This window comes from Capricornis sumatraensis, chromosome 19, assembly GCF_032405125.1.
Source record: "Capricornis sumatraensis isolate serow.1 chromosome 19, serow.2, whole genome shotgun sequence".
NCBI classification, from domain to species: domain Eukaryota; kingdom Metazoa; phylum Chordata; class Mammalia; order Artiodactyla; family Bovidae; genus Capricornis; species Capricornis sumatraensis.
In genome coordinates this window covers 11734538-11751524 of record NC_091087.1, presented here as the reverse complement: position 1 = coordinate 11751524, position 16987 = coordinate 11734538, and the positions used below count along the sequence as shown (strand labels likewise).

Below are 16987 nucleotides of genomic sequence, written 5' to 3'. Positions count from 1 at the left end.
AAATTAAAGACAAATTACAGTCAAAGATATATCAGAAAGAAAACTTACATCATAAAGAAATGCAATTCCAGCAATGGTAATAATTAGGTAAAATGTAAATCGCCAGCTGCCAAAAGAAATAAAACACTTGTTAAGGTGACTGACATCTGAGGAGAAAAACATTCTGTATAACAGTTTGGAAAGAATGCACATTCTGGAGTCAGAAAAATCTAAGTTAATATCCTGATTCTGCCACTTGTTGGATGGCTAAAAGTTCAAGTATGTCACTTAACTCAAGGAGCCTTAATTTCTTCATCCATAAGATGAAAATAACAAAACTTACCTCTAAATGTAAAAATATTGAAGATAATTTATGCAAAATTATGATATAGTGTCTGGTATGAAGTAAGCAACCAGTGTTAGCTATCGTTACTACTAATATGCCTAGCCTAGTTCCTGACACACAATAAATGATGTTTGATTATCAGTTCAGTTCAGTGCAGTCACTCAGTCGTGTCCGACGCTTTGGGACCCCATGGTCCCAATACAGCTCCTATTGATAGTACATAGTGGAAATGTGTGACTACATAATATGCGTCGTGGAGGACAATATCAAGGGAGGAGTTGACAATATGAGTCCCCCATGGACTGCAACATGCCAGGCCTCCCTGTCCATCACCAACTCCCAGGGTTTGCACAAACTCATGTCCATTGAGTTGGTGATGCCATCTAACTATCTCACCCTCTGTCGTCCCCTTCTCCTGCCTTCAATCTTTCCTGGTATCAGGGTCTTTTCAAATGAGTCAGTTCTTTGCATCAGGTGGCCAAAGTATTGGAGCCTCATATTAAAAAGCAGAGACATTACTTTGCCAACAAAGGTCCATCTAGTCAAGGCTATGGTTTTTCCGGTAGTCATGTATGGATGTGAGAGTTGGACTATAAAGAAAGCTGAGCACCGAAGAATTGATGTTTTTGAACTGTGGTGTTGGAGAAGACTCTTGAGAGTCCCTTGGACTGCAAGGAGATCCAACCAGTCCATCCTAAAGGAGATCAGTCCTGGGTGTTCATTGGAAGGACTGATGCTGAAGCTGAAACTCCAATACTCTGGTCACCTGATGCAAAGAGCTGACTCATTTGAAAGGACCCTGAAGCTGGGAAAGATTGAGGGCAGGAGGAGAAGGGGACAACAGAGAATAAGATGGTTGGGTGGCATCACTGATGCCAATGAGTTTGGAATGAGTCTGGGTAGGCTCTGGGAATTGGTGATGGACAGGGAGGCCTGGCACGATGCAGTCCATGGGAACACAAAGAGTTGGACACGAATGAGCAACTGAACTGAACTAAACTGGAGGCCATTCCTCAGTTCACACAGCCAAGCAGTGACACAGTCAAGTCAGTAACATAGGTCTTTGAACCCTGAATCCAATAGTGTTTTTGGAAAACTGTCACTGCTTCTAAGCTTCATGATGGTTTTCCTTCATGGCTTGTTTTGATTAAGGAAAAACGTAGGGTTCAATTACTCAGAAAGTTGAACCACAAAGTGAGCCAGTTGAGACTCATTCTCACTTATTTCATTTAGTGTTGGTTCAACAAAGCCACGTGCTTAAATGTACAGAGCATTTCCTTGATCCTTAATTATTCTGGCCAAACAAGAAGTACAAAAATGAGATGATGAGATCTGCCAGACCCAAAGGAAGCCATAAGCGTGGCAGCACATCTCGTATCATTTGTGTCTCTAACATGTATCGATCTCTTAAACCTGTTTCAGGAACCATGCTAAGCATACTTGTGTGACGCCATATTTTCTTCTTTACAACAAGCTTATGAAGAAGCTCCTTTTGTGGGTTGTTGCTTGGTTCTCACAACAACACTAAAATGTAGATGAGATGAAGAGTAAAGAATGCTAAACTTGAGAGAGATCACATAATTTACCCAAGACTGTATAGTAACAATCAGTATTATTGTTCAGTCACTAAGTCATGCGACTCCACGGACTGCAGCATGCCAGGCTTCCCTGTCCACTATCTCCCGGAGTCTGCCCAAATACATGTCCATTGAGTCAGTGATACCCTCCAACCATCTCATCCTCTACCTCTTGTTTCTCCTTTTGTTTCCAATCTTTCCCAGGATCAGGATCTTTTCCAATGAGTCAGCTTGCTGCACCAGATGGCCAAAGTATTAGAGATTCAGCATCAGTCCTTCCAATGAATATTCAGGGTTGATTTCTTTTAGGATTGAATGGTTTGATCTCCTTGCAGTCCAAGGGACTGTCAAGGGATTTCTCCAGCACCACAATTCAAAAGCATCAATTCTTTGCTGTTCAGTCTTCTTTATGGTCCAACTCTCACATCCATACATGACAAATGGGAAAAACATAGCTTTGACCATACAGACCTTTGTTGGCAAAGTGATGTCGCTGCTTTTTAATACACTGTCTAGGTTTGTCATGACTTTCTTTCCAAGTAGCACACATCTTTTAATTTCATGGCTGCAGTCACCATTCACAGTGATACCAGAGCCCAAGAAAATAAAATCTGTCCCAAACAGATGCAAGAGTAAAATCCAAGCTTCACATCTTCCCAGACTAGCCCTATCAGGTGTATTATACTATTCCAGGGGTTCTCAAAGTCAGGGATCTCTGACATCAAACACTTCAACAACGATAATGAAATGTTATTTGTCTGATTTCTTACTCTCATTTTCTCCCAAGTGTCCAGTGGCATTTCCCAGAGGCTACATGTCCTGTGATGGTATCTTTGCTCTGATAGCTGATGACATATGTGCTTGTGTAGTCTTATATTTTAATTTCCATTTCTAGTACAGTAGACATCAATAGGTATAACTCACACAAGCAGATGCTCTTTGGGGTCTGTAATAGGTTTTAAGAGAACAAAGGGGTCCTGAAACCAAAAAGCTTGGGAGCTGCTGTGCTTCACTAATTGTGAAGCAATTGACTAATTGTGCTTCACTAATTTTCCTTGCTTCAGATGAACCTAAGGTAGTAAAATGTCCTTTTTTTCCAGGAATGGCTGAGACAAACATAATTGTGAGGGAGGAAAAAAAAAAAACTTTTGGAAAAAAAGAAATTGACTGGTCAGACACAGACAGCAAAGTTGAAAGATGAAGGCCTGCTGAGTGAGATCAGGGAGGAGCTGGACAGCGGAACCTCGGGCAACATGAGACAGGACAAACATGGCTCTCCACAGTGGCAGGGCAGCATGGAGAAGGTGGCGGACCCGCCCAGTGGGCAGCTGGGCAAGTGGCAGTCCACCCAGCAGGACGACAGTGCCTCCCACCAGCACGAGACGCACCAGGCACTTGGAAACTGTGTGTGTGTATGCTTAGTCATGCTGGACTCCTTGTGACCTCATGGCCTATAGTCTGCCAGGCTCCTTTATCCATGAAACTTTCCAGGCAAGAATATTGGGGCAGGTTGCTATTCCTCTTCCAGGGGATCTTCCCATCCCAAGGACTGAACCTGCGTCTCTTATGTCTCCGGCATTGGCAGGCAGATTCTTTACCACTGAGCCACTGGGAAAGCTCACTTGGAAACTGTTTGGTGTTTAATTAAATTTCTCATTGTTAAAAAGAAAAGTGATCAGTTAATATGGAATCTGATTTTTAAATGAAGGATTCACTATGGATTAAAATCCTGAATGCTATAAAACAGGGCTTAGGGGTCACCCTTGCAAAAAGTAATCAAGGAAACAATACACTGAACTTAAGGTGTTCAGAGATTAACCACCCTGGTATCGTGGATAAGTGTTGGCCTGTTGGAGAATAATTTGTAAGAGTTCTTTGTTGGGGAATACGTTTCCTGAAGAAGCGCGCTGGGCTGCGACGGACCGCACAGAAGCGCGCTGGGCTGCGAATGGACCGCGCAGAAGCACGGCCGAGAGGAGCTACCCCTTGCCGAAGGTCAGGGACAGCGATTGAGAGCGCCAGGCTGCATCAGCACAGGAGCGGCCAAAAGAAGCTACCCCACGTCCTAGGTCAGGGGTAGTGGCCGAGAGGAGCTACCACACGCTGGAGGTCAGGGCGGCGGCCAAGAGGAGCTACCACACGCCCGAGGTCAGGGGAGGCGGCTGAGAGGAGCAACCCCACACCCAAGGTCAGGAGGGGCGGCGGTTGGAGATACCCTTCGTCCAAGGTAAGGAGCAGCAGCTGACATTCCAGGTCGGGGAATGTCAGGTCACCGCCCCTGACCTTCGGCGAGGAGTAGCTCCTCTCGCCACGCTTCTGCGTGATCCGTCACAGCCGACGCACTTCTGCGCGGTCCGACGTGACTGTGAAGAGATACCCCATGTCCAAGGTAAGAGAAACCAAAGTAAGACAGTAGTGTTGCAAGAGGGTATCAGAGGGCAGATACACTAAAACCATAATCACACAAAACTAGCCAATCTGATCTCATGGACCACAGCCTTGCCTAACTCAATGAAACTAAACCATGCCGTGGGGGGCCACCCAAGACGGGAGGGTCATGGTGGAGAGGTCTGACAGAATGTGCTCCACTGGAGAAGGGAATGGCGAACCACTTCAGTACTCTTGCCTTGAGAACCCCATGAGCAGTATGAAAAGGCAAAATGATAGGATACTGAAAGGGGAACTCCCTGGGTCGGTAGGTGCCCAATATGCTACTGGAGATCAGTGGAGAAATAACTCCAGAAAGAATGAAGGGATGGAGCCAAAGCAAAAAGAATACCCAGATGTGGATGTGACTGGTAATAGAAGAAAGATCCGATGCTGTAAAGAGCAATATTGTATAGGAACCTGGCATGTCAGGTCCATGAATCGAGGCAAATTGGAAATGGTCAAACAGGAGATGGCAAGAGTGCACATCGACATTCTAGGAATCAGTGAACTAAAATGGACTGGAATGGGTGAATTTAACTCAGATGACCATTATATGTACTACTGTGGGCAGGAATCCCTCAGAAGAAATGGAGTAGCCATCATGGTCAACAAAAGAGTCGAAAATGCAGTACTTGGATGCAATCTCAAAAACAACAGAATGATCTCTGTTCATTTCCAAGGCAAACCACTCAATATCACGGTAATCCAAGGCTATGCCCCAACCAGTAACACCAAAGAGACTGAAGTTGAATTGTTCTATGAAGACCTACAAGACCTTTCAGAACTAACACCCACAAAAGATGTCCTTTTCATTATAAGGGACTGGAATGAAAAAGTAGAAAGTCAAGAAACACCTGGAGTAACAGGCAAATGTGGCCTTGGAATACGGAATGAAGCAGGGCAAAGGCTAATAGAGTTTTGCCAAGAGAACGCACTGGTCATAGCAAACACCCTCTTCCAACAACACAAGAGAAGACTCTACACATGGACATCACCAGATGGTCAACACCGAAATCAGACTGATTATATTCTTTGTAGCCAAAGATGGAGAAGCTCTATACAGTCAGCAAAAACAAGACTGGGAGCTGACTATGGCTCTGATCATGAACTCCTTATTGCCGAATTCAGACTGAAATTGAAGTAAGTGGGGAAAACCACTAGACCAATCAGGTATGACCTAAATCAAATCCCTTTTGATTATACAATGGAAGTGAGAAATAGATTTAAGGGACTAGATCTGATAGACAGAGTGCCTGATGAACTATGGACAGAGGTTCGTGACATTGTACAGGAGACAGGGATCAAGACCATTCCCATGGAAAAGAAATGCAAAAAAGCAAAACGGCTATCTGAGGAGGCCTTAAAAATAGCTGTGAAAAGAAGAGAAGTGAAAAGCAAAGGAGAAAAGGAAAGATATAAGCATCTGAATGCAGAGTTACAAAGAATAGCAAGAAGAGATAAGAAAGCCTTCCTCAGCAATCAATGCAAAGAAACAGAGGAAAACAACAGAATGGGAAAGACTAGAGATCTCTTCAAGAAAATTAGAGATACCAAGGGAACATTTCATGCAAAGATGGGCTCGATAAAGGACAGAAATTGTATGGACCTAACAGAAGCAGAGGGCTGGCGTGCTGCGATTCATGGGGTTGCAAAGAGTCGGACACGACTGAGTGACTGAACTGAACTGAAGCAGAAGATTTTAAGAAGAGGTGGCAAGAATACACAGAAGAACTGTACAAAAAAGAGCTTCATGACCAAGATAATCACGATGGTGTGATTACTCACCTAGAGCCAGATATCCTGGAATGTGAAGTCAAGTGGGCCTTAGCAAGCATCACTATGAACAAAGCTAGTGGAGGTGATGGAATTCCAGTTGAGTTGTTTCAAATCCTGAAAGATGATGCTGTGAAAGTGCTGCACTCAATATGCCAGCAAATTTGGAAAACTCAGCAGTGGCAACAGGACTGGAAAAGGTCAGTTTTCATTCCAATCCCAAAGAAAGGCAATGCAAAAGAATGCTCAAACTACCGCACAAATTGCACTCATCTCACACACTAGTAAAGTAACGCTCAAAATTCTCCAAGCCAGGCTTCAGCAATACGTGAACCGTGTCTTCCAGATGTTCAAGCTGGTTTTAGAAAAGGCAGTGGAACCAGAGATCAAATTGCCAACATCCGCTGGATCATGGACAAAGCTAGAGAGTTCCAGAAAAATATCTATTTCTGCTTTATTGACTATGCCAAAACCTTTGACTGTGTGGATCACAATAAACTGTGGAAAATTCTGAAAGAAATGGGAATACCAGACCACCTGACGTGCCTCTTGAGAAACCTATATGCAGGTCAAGAAGCAACAGTTAAAACTAGACATGGAACAACAGACTGGTTCCAAATAGGAAAAGGAGTACATCAAGGCTGGATATTGTCACCCTGCTTATTTAACTTCTATGCAGAGTACATCATGAGAAATGCTGGATTGGAAGAAGCACAAGCTGGAATCAAGATTGCCGGGAGAAATATCAATAACCTCAGATATGCATATGACACCACCCTTATGGCAGAAAGTGAAGAGGAACTAAAAAGCCTCTTGATGAAAGTAAAAGAGGACAGTCAAAAAGCTGGCTTAAAGCTCAACATTCAGAAAACGAAGATCACGGCATCCGGTCCCATCACTTCATGGGAAATAGATGGGCAACAGTGGAAACTGTAGCTGACTTTATTTTGGGGGGGCTCCAAAATCACTGCAGATGGTGATTGTAGCCATGAAATTAAAAGATGCTTACTCCTTGGAAGGAAAGTTATGACCAACCTAGATAGTATATTGAAAAGCAGAGATATTACTTTGCCAAGAAAGGTCCATCTAGTCAAGGCTATGGTTTTTCCAGTAGTCATGAATGGATGTGAGAGTTGGACTGTGAAGAAAGCTGAGCACCAAAGAATTGATGCTTTCGGACTGTGGTATTGGAGAAGACTCTTGAGAGTCCCTTGAACTGCAAGGAGACCAACCAGTCCATCCTAAAGGAGATCAGTCCTGGGTGTCCACTGGAAGTACTGATGCTGAGGCTGAAACTCCAATACTTGGCCACCTCATGCGAAGAGTTGACTTATTGGAAAAGACCGTGATGGGAGGGATTGGGGGCAGGAGGAGAAGGGGACGACAGAGGATGAGATGGCTGGATGGCATCACCGACTCGAAGGATATGAGTTTGTGTGAACTTTGGGAGTTGGTGATGGACAGGGAGGCCTGGAGTGCTGTGATTTATGGGGTCGCAAAGAGTCGGACATGACTGAGTGACTGAACTGAACTGACCTGAAGTTTCCTGAGATTTCCAAAATGCCTGGGCTAGGTATGTCTTGCTATGTTTCCTGTAGCATATCTCATACCTGAGGGAATAAAGTGCAGTCCCTACACTATTAAAGAGTTTGGCATTTTGCTTTAGTTTATTTGATCCATAATAACTTTTAACAGTTCACTGGCATAGGAAATTTGTGACACTGCTAAACAATAAGGTAAAGCTTAAATTTCATTTGTGGGTTCACTTCAACCGCCTAAATACACCGTACTGTTTCCTGTCTTTGCCTTACTTAAAATATATATGCTGCCCTCAAATCATGCTTTCTTTTCTTGCGGAAATCTGACCCGTCCCTCAAGGTCCAGCTTTGCCTGACCTCTAGAAAGCCTTTGTCTAATGTACCTAGCCCTGCTGACACATCTCCTCTGAATGCCCAGAGTACACCTGAAGATGACTATAGACCATGTGCCATGTATAGACTATGTGTAGACTGTGGGCTCTGTGTAGACCATGTGCTATTGGATGGAATGGAACACCAGATGTTGTAGTTTCGTAAGTGATAGTCTTATCTCCCTAATTAGTTGCTCTGGGCCAGTGACATACTTTCCACTTCTACTTCCCTCTGAAAATCTACATCTCCACAGGATCTAGGATAGTTCCACATACTATGAAGATGGTCCACACAACCCTCTGCACTGCCTGACGATTGATCATGGCAACTCATAATTCCCTTCCCTAACCTGAACTTTGTGGCTGACTCTCGGTGGACTCACTGTTGAACCCTTCTGACCCAGTTACTTGATATGTGGGGGCCCTGCTTCTGAGAGGTCAGCATTAGGTAGCAGGGGCCACACAGGAGTCAGAATATCTGAGGGCAACAGGTCCCCCAACAGCAGGCAACCTTGAGCAAGTACATAAACTAGATAATGTGCAGGTTCTCATTTCTCAACCAAGGCCAGCCCCACTTTCCCTGACTGCCCCACACTGTGAGAGGCAGGGAGGATCAAACCAAGATCATTTATAAACTGTAAGGCACTATGATTTATAAGAAATTACTATACTCCTTCACTGGAGTATGATTCAGCTCTGAGGGAGAGACTTAGTCCCTGCTTGGGACTTCATTTACGATAAGAGTCATTTGCTAGAGAGGATAAATGATAACAGAAAAACAGGAAGATCTAACGTGAAACCAGTTCCACTTTGTAGTGTTTTATAGTGATCATCAAGAGAGATTTACCTGGGCCAAGCTGACATAGTGGCAACACAGTATTAACTAATCTTGCAAGGGCTAAAACTCAGAGATAAACAGTTAGAAAACAAACCAGGTCATACACCTCCAGCTACTGTGGGAAAGGCAATAGAAGCCCATGATGAGAAAAAAAAAAAAGTTTATCTCGAAGACACGATGAAGAATTGATCTGTGCCTCTAAATATACATCACCAGTCTCACAATTGGATGACTGTACACAGGAATGTATACGTAGTTAAAGAGAGTCATTAAAGTTTAGCCTCTCACAGGTTTGATTTCTTTGAGAGTCTTATACCAAATCCCTATCTGTTTCACCATCAAAACAAATATATCTGGTGAAAGTCATTAGGCAATCTGAGGACCATAAGAAACAGGAAAAATGAAGGAATGCTATTGGTGTGTAGAATGTGGTATCACACACAACCCAACTAACATTTATTGGTCTGGATGTAAAGAAGAACAACAAAGTAATAGCAATGACCTAGACCCTCATTTTGGCACAGGTGTCAGTTTTTGCCACCAAGGGAGTGAACTAAAGTACTATAATCCTCTGAAGAAGAGGAAAAAGCATAATTTTAATAAAGTCAAAAATAAGTGTGATACAGTCACACTGCCCTCAGAATGTATCTGAAGTAGCCAGCTATGCAAAAACTCTATGTGGTGCCCAGCCCATCCAGACCTCCTGCTAAACCACAGGGGAAACTGAGAGGAACTGGTTGTCCAGTCCACAAGCAGGAGTAGGGTAAGAGTCGAGTTGAGACAGAAAGAAGTCCTCTCCACCAGTACTGAGAGAAGAGGACAGCGCCCTCTCAGACCTTCTCTGCTCTTATAATGTGACAGAATAACTATAATGTGATTGGAAACAGGCGATAGTCTGGTAGGGCCAAGTGCTACCCTAGAAAAGATAAACACTAGTTAAGACATTTTTATGATTTTTCTGGACTTCAAGGTAAGTACATAATATCTCCTGTTTAAGTGGGACAGTTCATATCTTACCTTGTTTGATAAAGAAGGAAAGTGAAGCACAAGAGGTGGATGAGTGGCTAGTATCAAACTCTTGATTGACAAGTGGTAGAGCAGGCTCAAACCCTTCTGCTGCTGCAACCTCAGGATTCTTTCTGAGATGACTGTTCTGCTCCATACAAAATGGTACCATTTCAAAAGCTTTAACTATCCTTCTTACCAAGATTCCTGGAATTTCTTCATCTTGCAAGGCCTATCTTGATTCTGCCGACTCCTAAACCATCTTTCAACCTGGCGCTCTGTCAAGTTACACTTCTTTGCCAGTCCATAAATATCATTCTGAAAGGGGATGAAACAAATGAGTGAGTGCTTAAGAGCAGAGTAGGCTGGCAGGCAAGCAAGACACTGAGACTGAGTTACAAGCATTTGTGCACTGGAGATGAGAGAGGTTCTGTATTAAACCTTGCACCAGTGCATTTACCCCTTTTCTTCATGGAGTCACACACACCCATCCCAAAACAGAGAGAATGTTAATTCCTAGAAAACTCAGTTGCTAAGAAAGACCAGTTCTCCATAAGTTGGTAGCAACCCATACATTCAAGTTGCATACATGGCCCACTTCTTCAGCCAATTTTATTTAGGGCCTCCTAGGTTCCACATAGAGTAGTATAGTTTAAGATGTCAATCAAACCCAATCTCTGTATTTTTTCCTGTGAGAAAAATGGGACTCCAAGAGTTTTAACAGCTTGTCCAAGACCTAAAACTAGTAGCAAAGTGAGCATATGAACTTAGGCTCCTGCCCTTTCTGTCATTTCATACAATGTTTCTAATAGATTCAAAACTTTCACATTTAATCATATGCACAGCCTATTTTGGATAAGAAAATGGCAACCCCCTCCAGTATTCTTCCCTGGAGATACCATAGACAGATGAGCTTGGCTGGCTACAGTCTGCAGGGTTGCACAGAGTCAGACATGACTTAGCGACTAAACAATAACAACAGCATATTTTAAACCAACCTTAAATAATTCCAATTGTAAAAAATAAGGATTGCAGATTATAATAATGATGACTGCTTCTCTGGAAGGCAGAAGTTGCAGGTTATGGTTTAAACTGAAAACAATGTGGATGATAGATTTGCTCAAAGATCACAAATGTGAAGTTCTCCCAGGGCCAAACAAGAACCCAAAATGACTGACAGAAGCAGACCTGCTTCCTGGTGGTATTTTAAGCTGTGTTCTTTCAACATGGGCATGTTTTATATGCTAAACCTACAGTACTTTCCACTTCCACATGGAAATAAGCTCTATAATTTTTAAAAGATACCGTCTTCTTGATCTTTCATTTTGCAATGCTGAGTACAAGAAATATTTCAGTTTACTCCTAACTTAATGCATGTTCAGTAGCTTCAGTCATGTCTGACTCTTTGCAACTCTATGACTGTAGCCCACCAGGCTCCTCTGTCCATGGGATTCTCCAGGCAAGCACTGGAGTGGTTGCCATTCCCTTCTTCAGAGGATCTTCCCGACCCAGAGATAACTGCAAGCCTATTACTTAATCTGAAGAGAAAGAAAGCAAAACAAAACATAGACAAGACATATTATTCTATTTCCCTGTAAACTGTCATCTCTAATACTATTATTTTATAGGCTAAGGTTTCACCTCCTGTTCGATGTTGTTTTGGTTCGTTTTTGTGTTTTTGATGGCCCTAAATTGGCAGCTATTCATTGGTGAGTATTTCCTGTAGGCATTGTGTTTGGCACCAAAGATCTGAATGAACAAGATTAGTATTTATGGGCCCTCCCCTTCATGAGGTAAAGCCTGTCTGGTAAGGAAGTCAGAAAATGCAACAAAGAATTCTAATAAATTATGATGAGTGCTGAAAGAGGGGAAGGTCAGGGTACCATGGGACCTAACTTTATGTAGGCAATTCCTGGCAGTTACACTATGCTAAACCCTGAAAAATGTCCCAAGAAGGAGAAGATGAAGAAGGGAAGTGTCCTGGCAGCATGTGAAGTCATCTGGGAATGAGAGCACAGAGGAGCCGGGAGTACTCAAAGGACAGAAAGAGGTCTTGCAGGGTAGAAACATACAGACAGGTGAGGAGGAAAGACGTGGCCAGGGCCACAGCAAGGAGGGCCTTGCCTGGAATTTATCTGTAGGTTACAGGATGTTTGCATTTTGAAGGCTTCCTCTTGCAGTGTGTGAAGTATGAAGCACCAGGAATGAACAGAGGTGGAGACAGTGTTTACTTTGCCCTGTTATCCTTGACCTCTCTCAGCGAGGTCCCCACAGCAAGGACCTCGCACTCCAGATGGGACAAGTTTGGAGGTCTGGATACACTCTCCCAGGCAGCACCAAACTTGTCACAGCCCTATCGCAAGAGGAGAGAACAGGGCAGGTTTTGAGGCAACAGAATGCAGTAGCAATGGTAGGGAACTAAAAACAGAAGATTGAATTCTGCTACTTCCTAGCTCTGCAGCCTGGAGCTGTGTGCTCTGACCCACTGTGGAAAATGGGGCATTGACAATGAGTGGTTGCCTCCTGTCTCGTGGGAGTGATTTAGGATCCTGGGGCTCTATCTAATCATCTATCACGTGCTACATCAATGCTAGAGATTATGGCTGAACACAGAAAGGAGACCATAGACTGAAAATCATTTCAAAAAACAATATTCCTCTACTCCTAAAATAATTTGTAAGCATGAATAGATTCCCCCAAACAGAAGATATAATTCAAATGCTATTGCTTGCACCATAGCAGAACATATTCTGAAACGCAGCAGCACTATATTCTGTACCTTCTAAGACTGAAGCGCTCTGGGTCCAGCTTGACTATTTTAGAAGTTTTATTCATCCGATCATTCGCAAATGTTTACTGAGCCTCTACTCACTAGTGCCAGTCACTATTCTAGGCACTGGAGATTCAGCAATGAGCAAAGTCCCTGTTCCCACAGTAGAATTTTCCCAGATCTGAGAACAATACAATTTTACTACCTCATCATTTCTACAGATACCTGATGAATAAATGCATCTAAAAGATGGTGATCAAACATGATTTGAAGCATTTTTCCTGATTTGGAGCACAAATGAATCTGATTCAAAATCTTGACAACTCTGGCCTCATATATCTACAATATTATTGAGATAGAAGTCCTCTTGCAAACAGAAGTCTTTAGTAGTATTTTGTTATTAATATACGAAACAAACATTTATTGAACACCTACTAGGTACAGAAAGTTGTGTTAAGATATTATGGGAATACAAACAAGCATACTTAGGAGACAACTGATGTTCCCTTGGGATAATTAATGTTGGGAAGATATATTTGAGAACATTCCTGTAGAAGTCTACATGATAGGTATAGCCTATGAATAATAAGAGCTGACCTTGAGTGTGTGCCAGGCAGTATTCTAAGTACTCAATTCAATCCCTGAATTGAGAGTCCTATGAGGTAACTGCTGTTAACACACTCAGTTCACAGAGGTGGACACTGAGGCAGAGGGGTTAATCTGCTCACCTTCACACACAGTCTGTTCTCACAATTCATGTTTTTAGCCTGGACACTATAGAGAATGTGTCTGTGGAAGGGAAAGGCTCTCAGGCAGAACCTGGAAGGGAAGCAGTGTGGCCTAAAATGGAGCCATGAGGCCTGGCTACTTGATGCAAAAACCAACTCTCTGGGACCATGGAGAAGCCACTCAACTTCTTTGTCTATCACATGTCTCACCCATTAAATAAACTGGACTAGAGAGCTAGAGAGCCTTTTGCTCTAAAAATGTTTGAATCCATGGTTGAGACAAGCTAGCAACCTGGAATGCCCCTATGGACCCTTCTCCAACTATGGACCACAATACCTGCTTTATGTCAGTCTTATGGCACCACGTTTTCTTTAAATTACCTTTCAGAACTACACATTCATTTGTTCTGCAATAGTTCTCATTGTGTTCTTGCAGAGGAAAAGGGCTAGCTAATAAGTTCTGCTGCTCTTTCATTTTACCAACAGCGGGAAAAATGATCCGTTGGCCAGAGCTATTGGTATGTTATCATGATTCTCTACAATGCAGTTATCATGATTCTCTCTCTGAATTTCATCTTGAAATTGTCATGGAGATACACATAGAGAGAGATATACAGATATATAAACAGTGGACACACAGCTGCACATACACAGTCACAAAGAAGTGTGTGAAACAGAACAAACAAACTCTCAGTGGCAGTTCACATGTATAGCTTTTTGGACCTCATCAATACCATGTTATATCCTCTGTGCTAACCAGCATAGAATTGATACTGTGTATCTAAAAAGTTTTTGTTTTTTTGGTGCAGTCTGTAGCAGCTGAAGAAGAATCCTTGATTTGTGTCCTCAGTTGTCTTAATAAAGTCAGATGTTATGTACCTGTATTACCACTGCAGTGCCCTGTGACTACAGGCTTGGAATACTTTGTTAGAGGTCATACCCGCCCATCCCTTGAACCAGCACAATTTTTTTTAGTCTTCCCAGCAACTTGTCTTACCTCAGCTATAAATTAAGCAAAAACACTGTCTGTGTGATATTGGCCAAGTTAATGTGTGGAAGTATTGCAGTATCATTTTGTTTCCACATCTGAAACCACTATTAAGTCATCTACTTTGCCTTCTTCTACTATATTCTATCTTCCTAAGTTCTAGTACTTTTATTCCATGGGCATTTTACTGGCCAACTTGTTGTCATCTTGATCTGTTATACAAATGCTACCTTGATTTTGTAATCTATGAGCAATATAAATTAGATGTTTTGCTTATGTCCCTTAATCTTCATAGTTTAGTAGAGGAAGCTTTCTAATACTCGGGGGTTGATATATAACATTTCTTCTATTACCTGTTGCAAACGTCCAAATTATAACTACACTAAGCCATACTGTGGAAAATTCTGAAAGAGATGGGAATACCGGACCACCTAACCTGCCTCTTGAGAAATCTGTATGCAGGCCAGGAAGCAACAGTTAGAACTGGACATGGAACAACAGACTGGTTCCAAATAGGAAAAGGAGTACGTCAAGGCTGGATATTGTCACCCTGCTTATTTAACTTCTATGCAGAGTACATCATGAGAAATGCTGGATTGGAAGAAACACAAGCTGGAATCAAGATTGCCGGGAGAAATATCAATCACCTCAGATATGCAGATGACACCACCCTTATGGCAGAAAGTGAAGAGGAACTAAAAAGCCTCTTGATGAAAGTAAAAGAGGAGAGTGAAAAAGTCAGCTTAAAGCTCAACATTCAGAAAATGAAGATCATGGCATCCGGTCCCATCACTTCATGGGAAATAGATGGAGAAACAGTGGAAACAGTGTCAGACTTTATTTTTGGGGGCTCCAAAATCACTGCAGATGGTGACTGCAGTCATGAAATTAAAAGACACTTACTCCTTGGAAGAAAATTTATGACCAACCTAGATAGTATATTCAAAAGCAGAGATATTACTTTGCCGACTAAGGTCTGCCTAGTCAAGGCTATGGTTTTTCCAGTAGTCATGTATGGATGTGAGAGTTGGACTGTGAAGAAAGCTGAGCACTGAAGAACTGATGCTTTTGAACTGTGGTGTTGGAGAAGACTCTAGAGAGTCCCTTGGACTGCAAGGAGATCCAACCAGTCCATTCTGAAGGAGATCAGCCCTGGGATTTCTTTGGAAGGAATGATGCTAAAGCTGAAACTCCAGTACTTCGGCCACCTCATGCGAAGAGTTGACTCACTAGAAAAGACCGTGATGGTGGGAGGGATTAGGGGCAGGAGAAGAAGGAGATGACAGAGGATGAGATGGCTAGATGGCATCACTGACTCGATGGACGCGAGTCTGAGTGAACTCCAGGAGTTGGTGATGGACAAGGAGGCCTGGCGTGCTGCGATTCATGGGGTCGCAAAGAGTCGGACACGACTGAGCGACTGAACTGAACTGAACTGAAGCCATACTGTATTATCAACTGAGCTAGAATAATTACTTACAAACATAGCTCCAGCCTCTGAAATACAGTTTCAACATCCTGTACACAGTTAAAGACATTATTTAGGCATATTAGAAGCAGCACTTGACAGGGAGTCCTGGGCCAGGGTCCAGGTTTGGATTCAGCCATTAATTAGCTGCATGACCTAGGACAGGTCCTCTGTTGACCTTAGTTTCCTCATCTCAATTTGTAAAGAAGAAAGATGACCTAATCTCTAAATTTCTTTCAGCTTTCTTCACTTTTCTTTAACTGTCAGATGTCTAATTTATCTTCATAGCTGAGAAACTTGATAAGAGCCAAAGTTTCTACATAGACCTTGAGCCTTGGTATATACGCCTATCATGACGTATCAACAAGCTAAACGATACACCCGTCAACATTGACTAAATCTGACCAAACGTTCTAAGCCCTTTTAATTGACTTTTTTGACAAAACTTCTTAAATCGAACTGTTTTGAAGTTCCTTCGACCTCTAGCTAACTTTGGGAGTGCTTCAGAGGGCCCCTGAAATATCCCAAAGAGAGATATTAAACTGTGTTTATTTGGTTGGTTAAATTACATGAAAAATATTATCAAATGAGTAATAAATCCTCTCATGTTATAATGTATTATAAATATTACTAATATAGATATCTTAGGAATTATATGGAGGTCTTAACATTCTGATATGTCCTGGTATTTTATGAAAAACCTGATGACTTCACAAAAGTTAACAAAGGACTGAATGAACCAGCAAATATGCTTATAACTTTTACGGTTTCTATCTGAAAAATTACAGGTTTGAATCATGTGTTTTCCGGGAGTAGGGAAAACCTTCCTTTCAAACTAATTATGAAAATAATTTGGTAAAATTATATGTTATAAACAAAACAATTATATTTTTTTATCTGACTCTTCCAGAAATTTGAAACTCTTTGGTTTCTAGTAAGTTTATCAAATGAGTTAGGAAGGTTATCTCACTAACAGGTACAAAAATCTCAAGGAATTTTTGAGACCTTAAAAAGGGAAGAATTCACCTAGATTTGTTAGGCAAAATCTGTGATAAGCCTTTGGTGTTGAGTTTCCCAGCCCTGTTTTATTTTAAAAGTTCAGTCTCAGACTCTATAAATATTTCAGCAAAATAAAAAGTCTATGATCAGTTATGGTTATATAAATCATCAGACCAA

The 16987-nt window shown here is 42.1% G+C and overlaps 1 protein-coding gene across 1 annotated transcript in view; it reads right to left on the bottom strand.

Annotated features, from left to right (window-relative positions):
- The window catches only part of CERS3 (ceramide synthase 3), a 134570-nt gene that overhangs the window by 95865 nt on the left and 21718 nt on the right, over positions 1-16987 (bottom strand). Inside the window, exons 3-4 of the mRNA XM_068991540.1 lie at positions 10057-10175; positions 49-106 (exon numbers count right to left, since the gene is read on the bottom strand). Coding sequence (XP_068847641.1) covers positions 49-106; positions 10057-10175 — 177 coding nt within the window. The remainder of the gene's footprint in view (positions 1-48; positions 107-10056; positions 10176-16987) is intronic.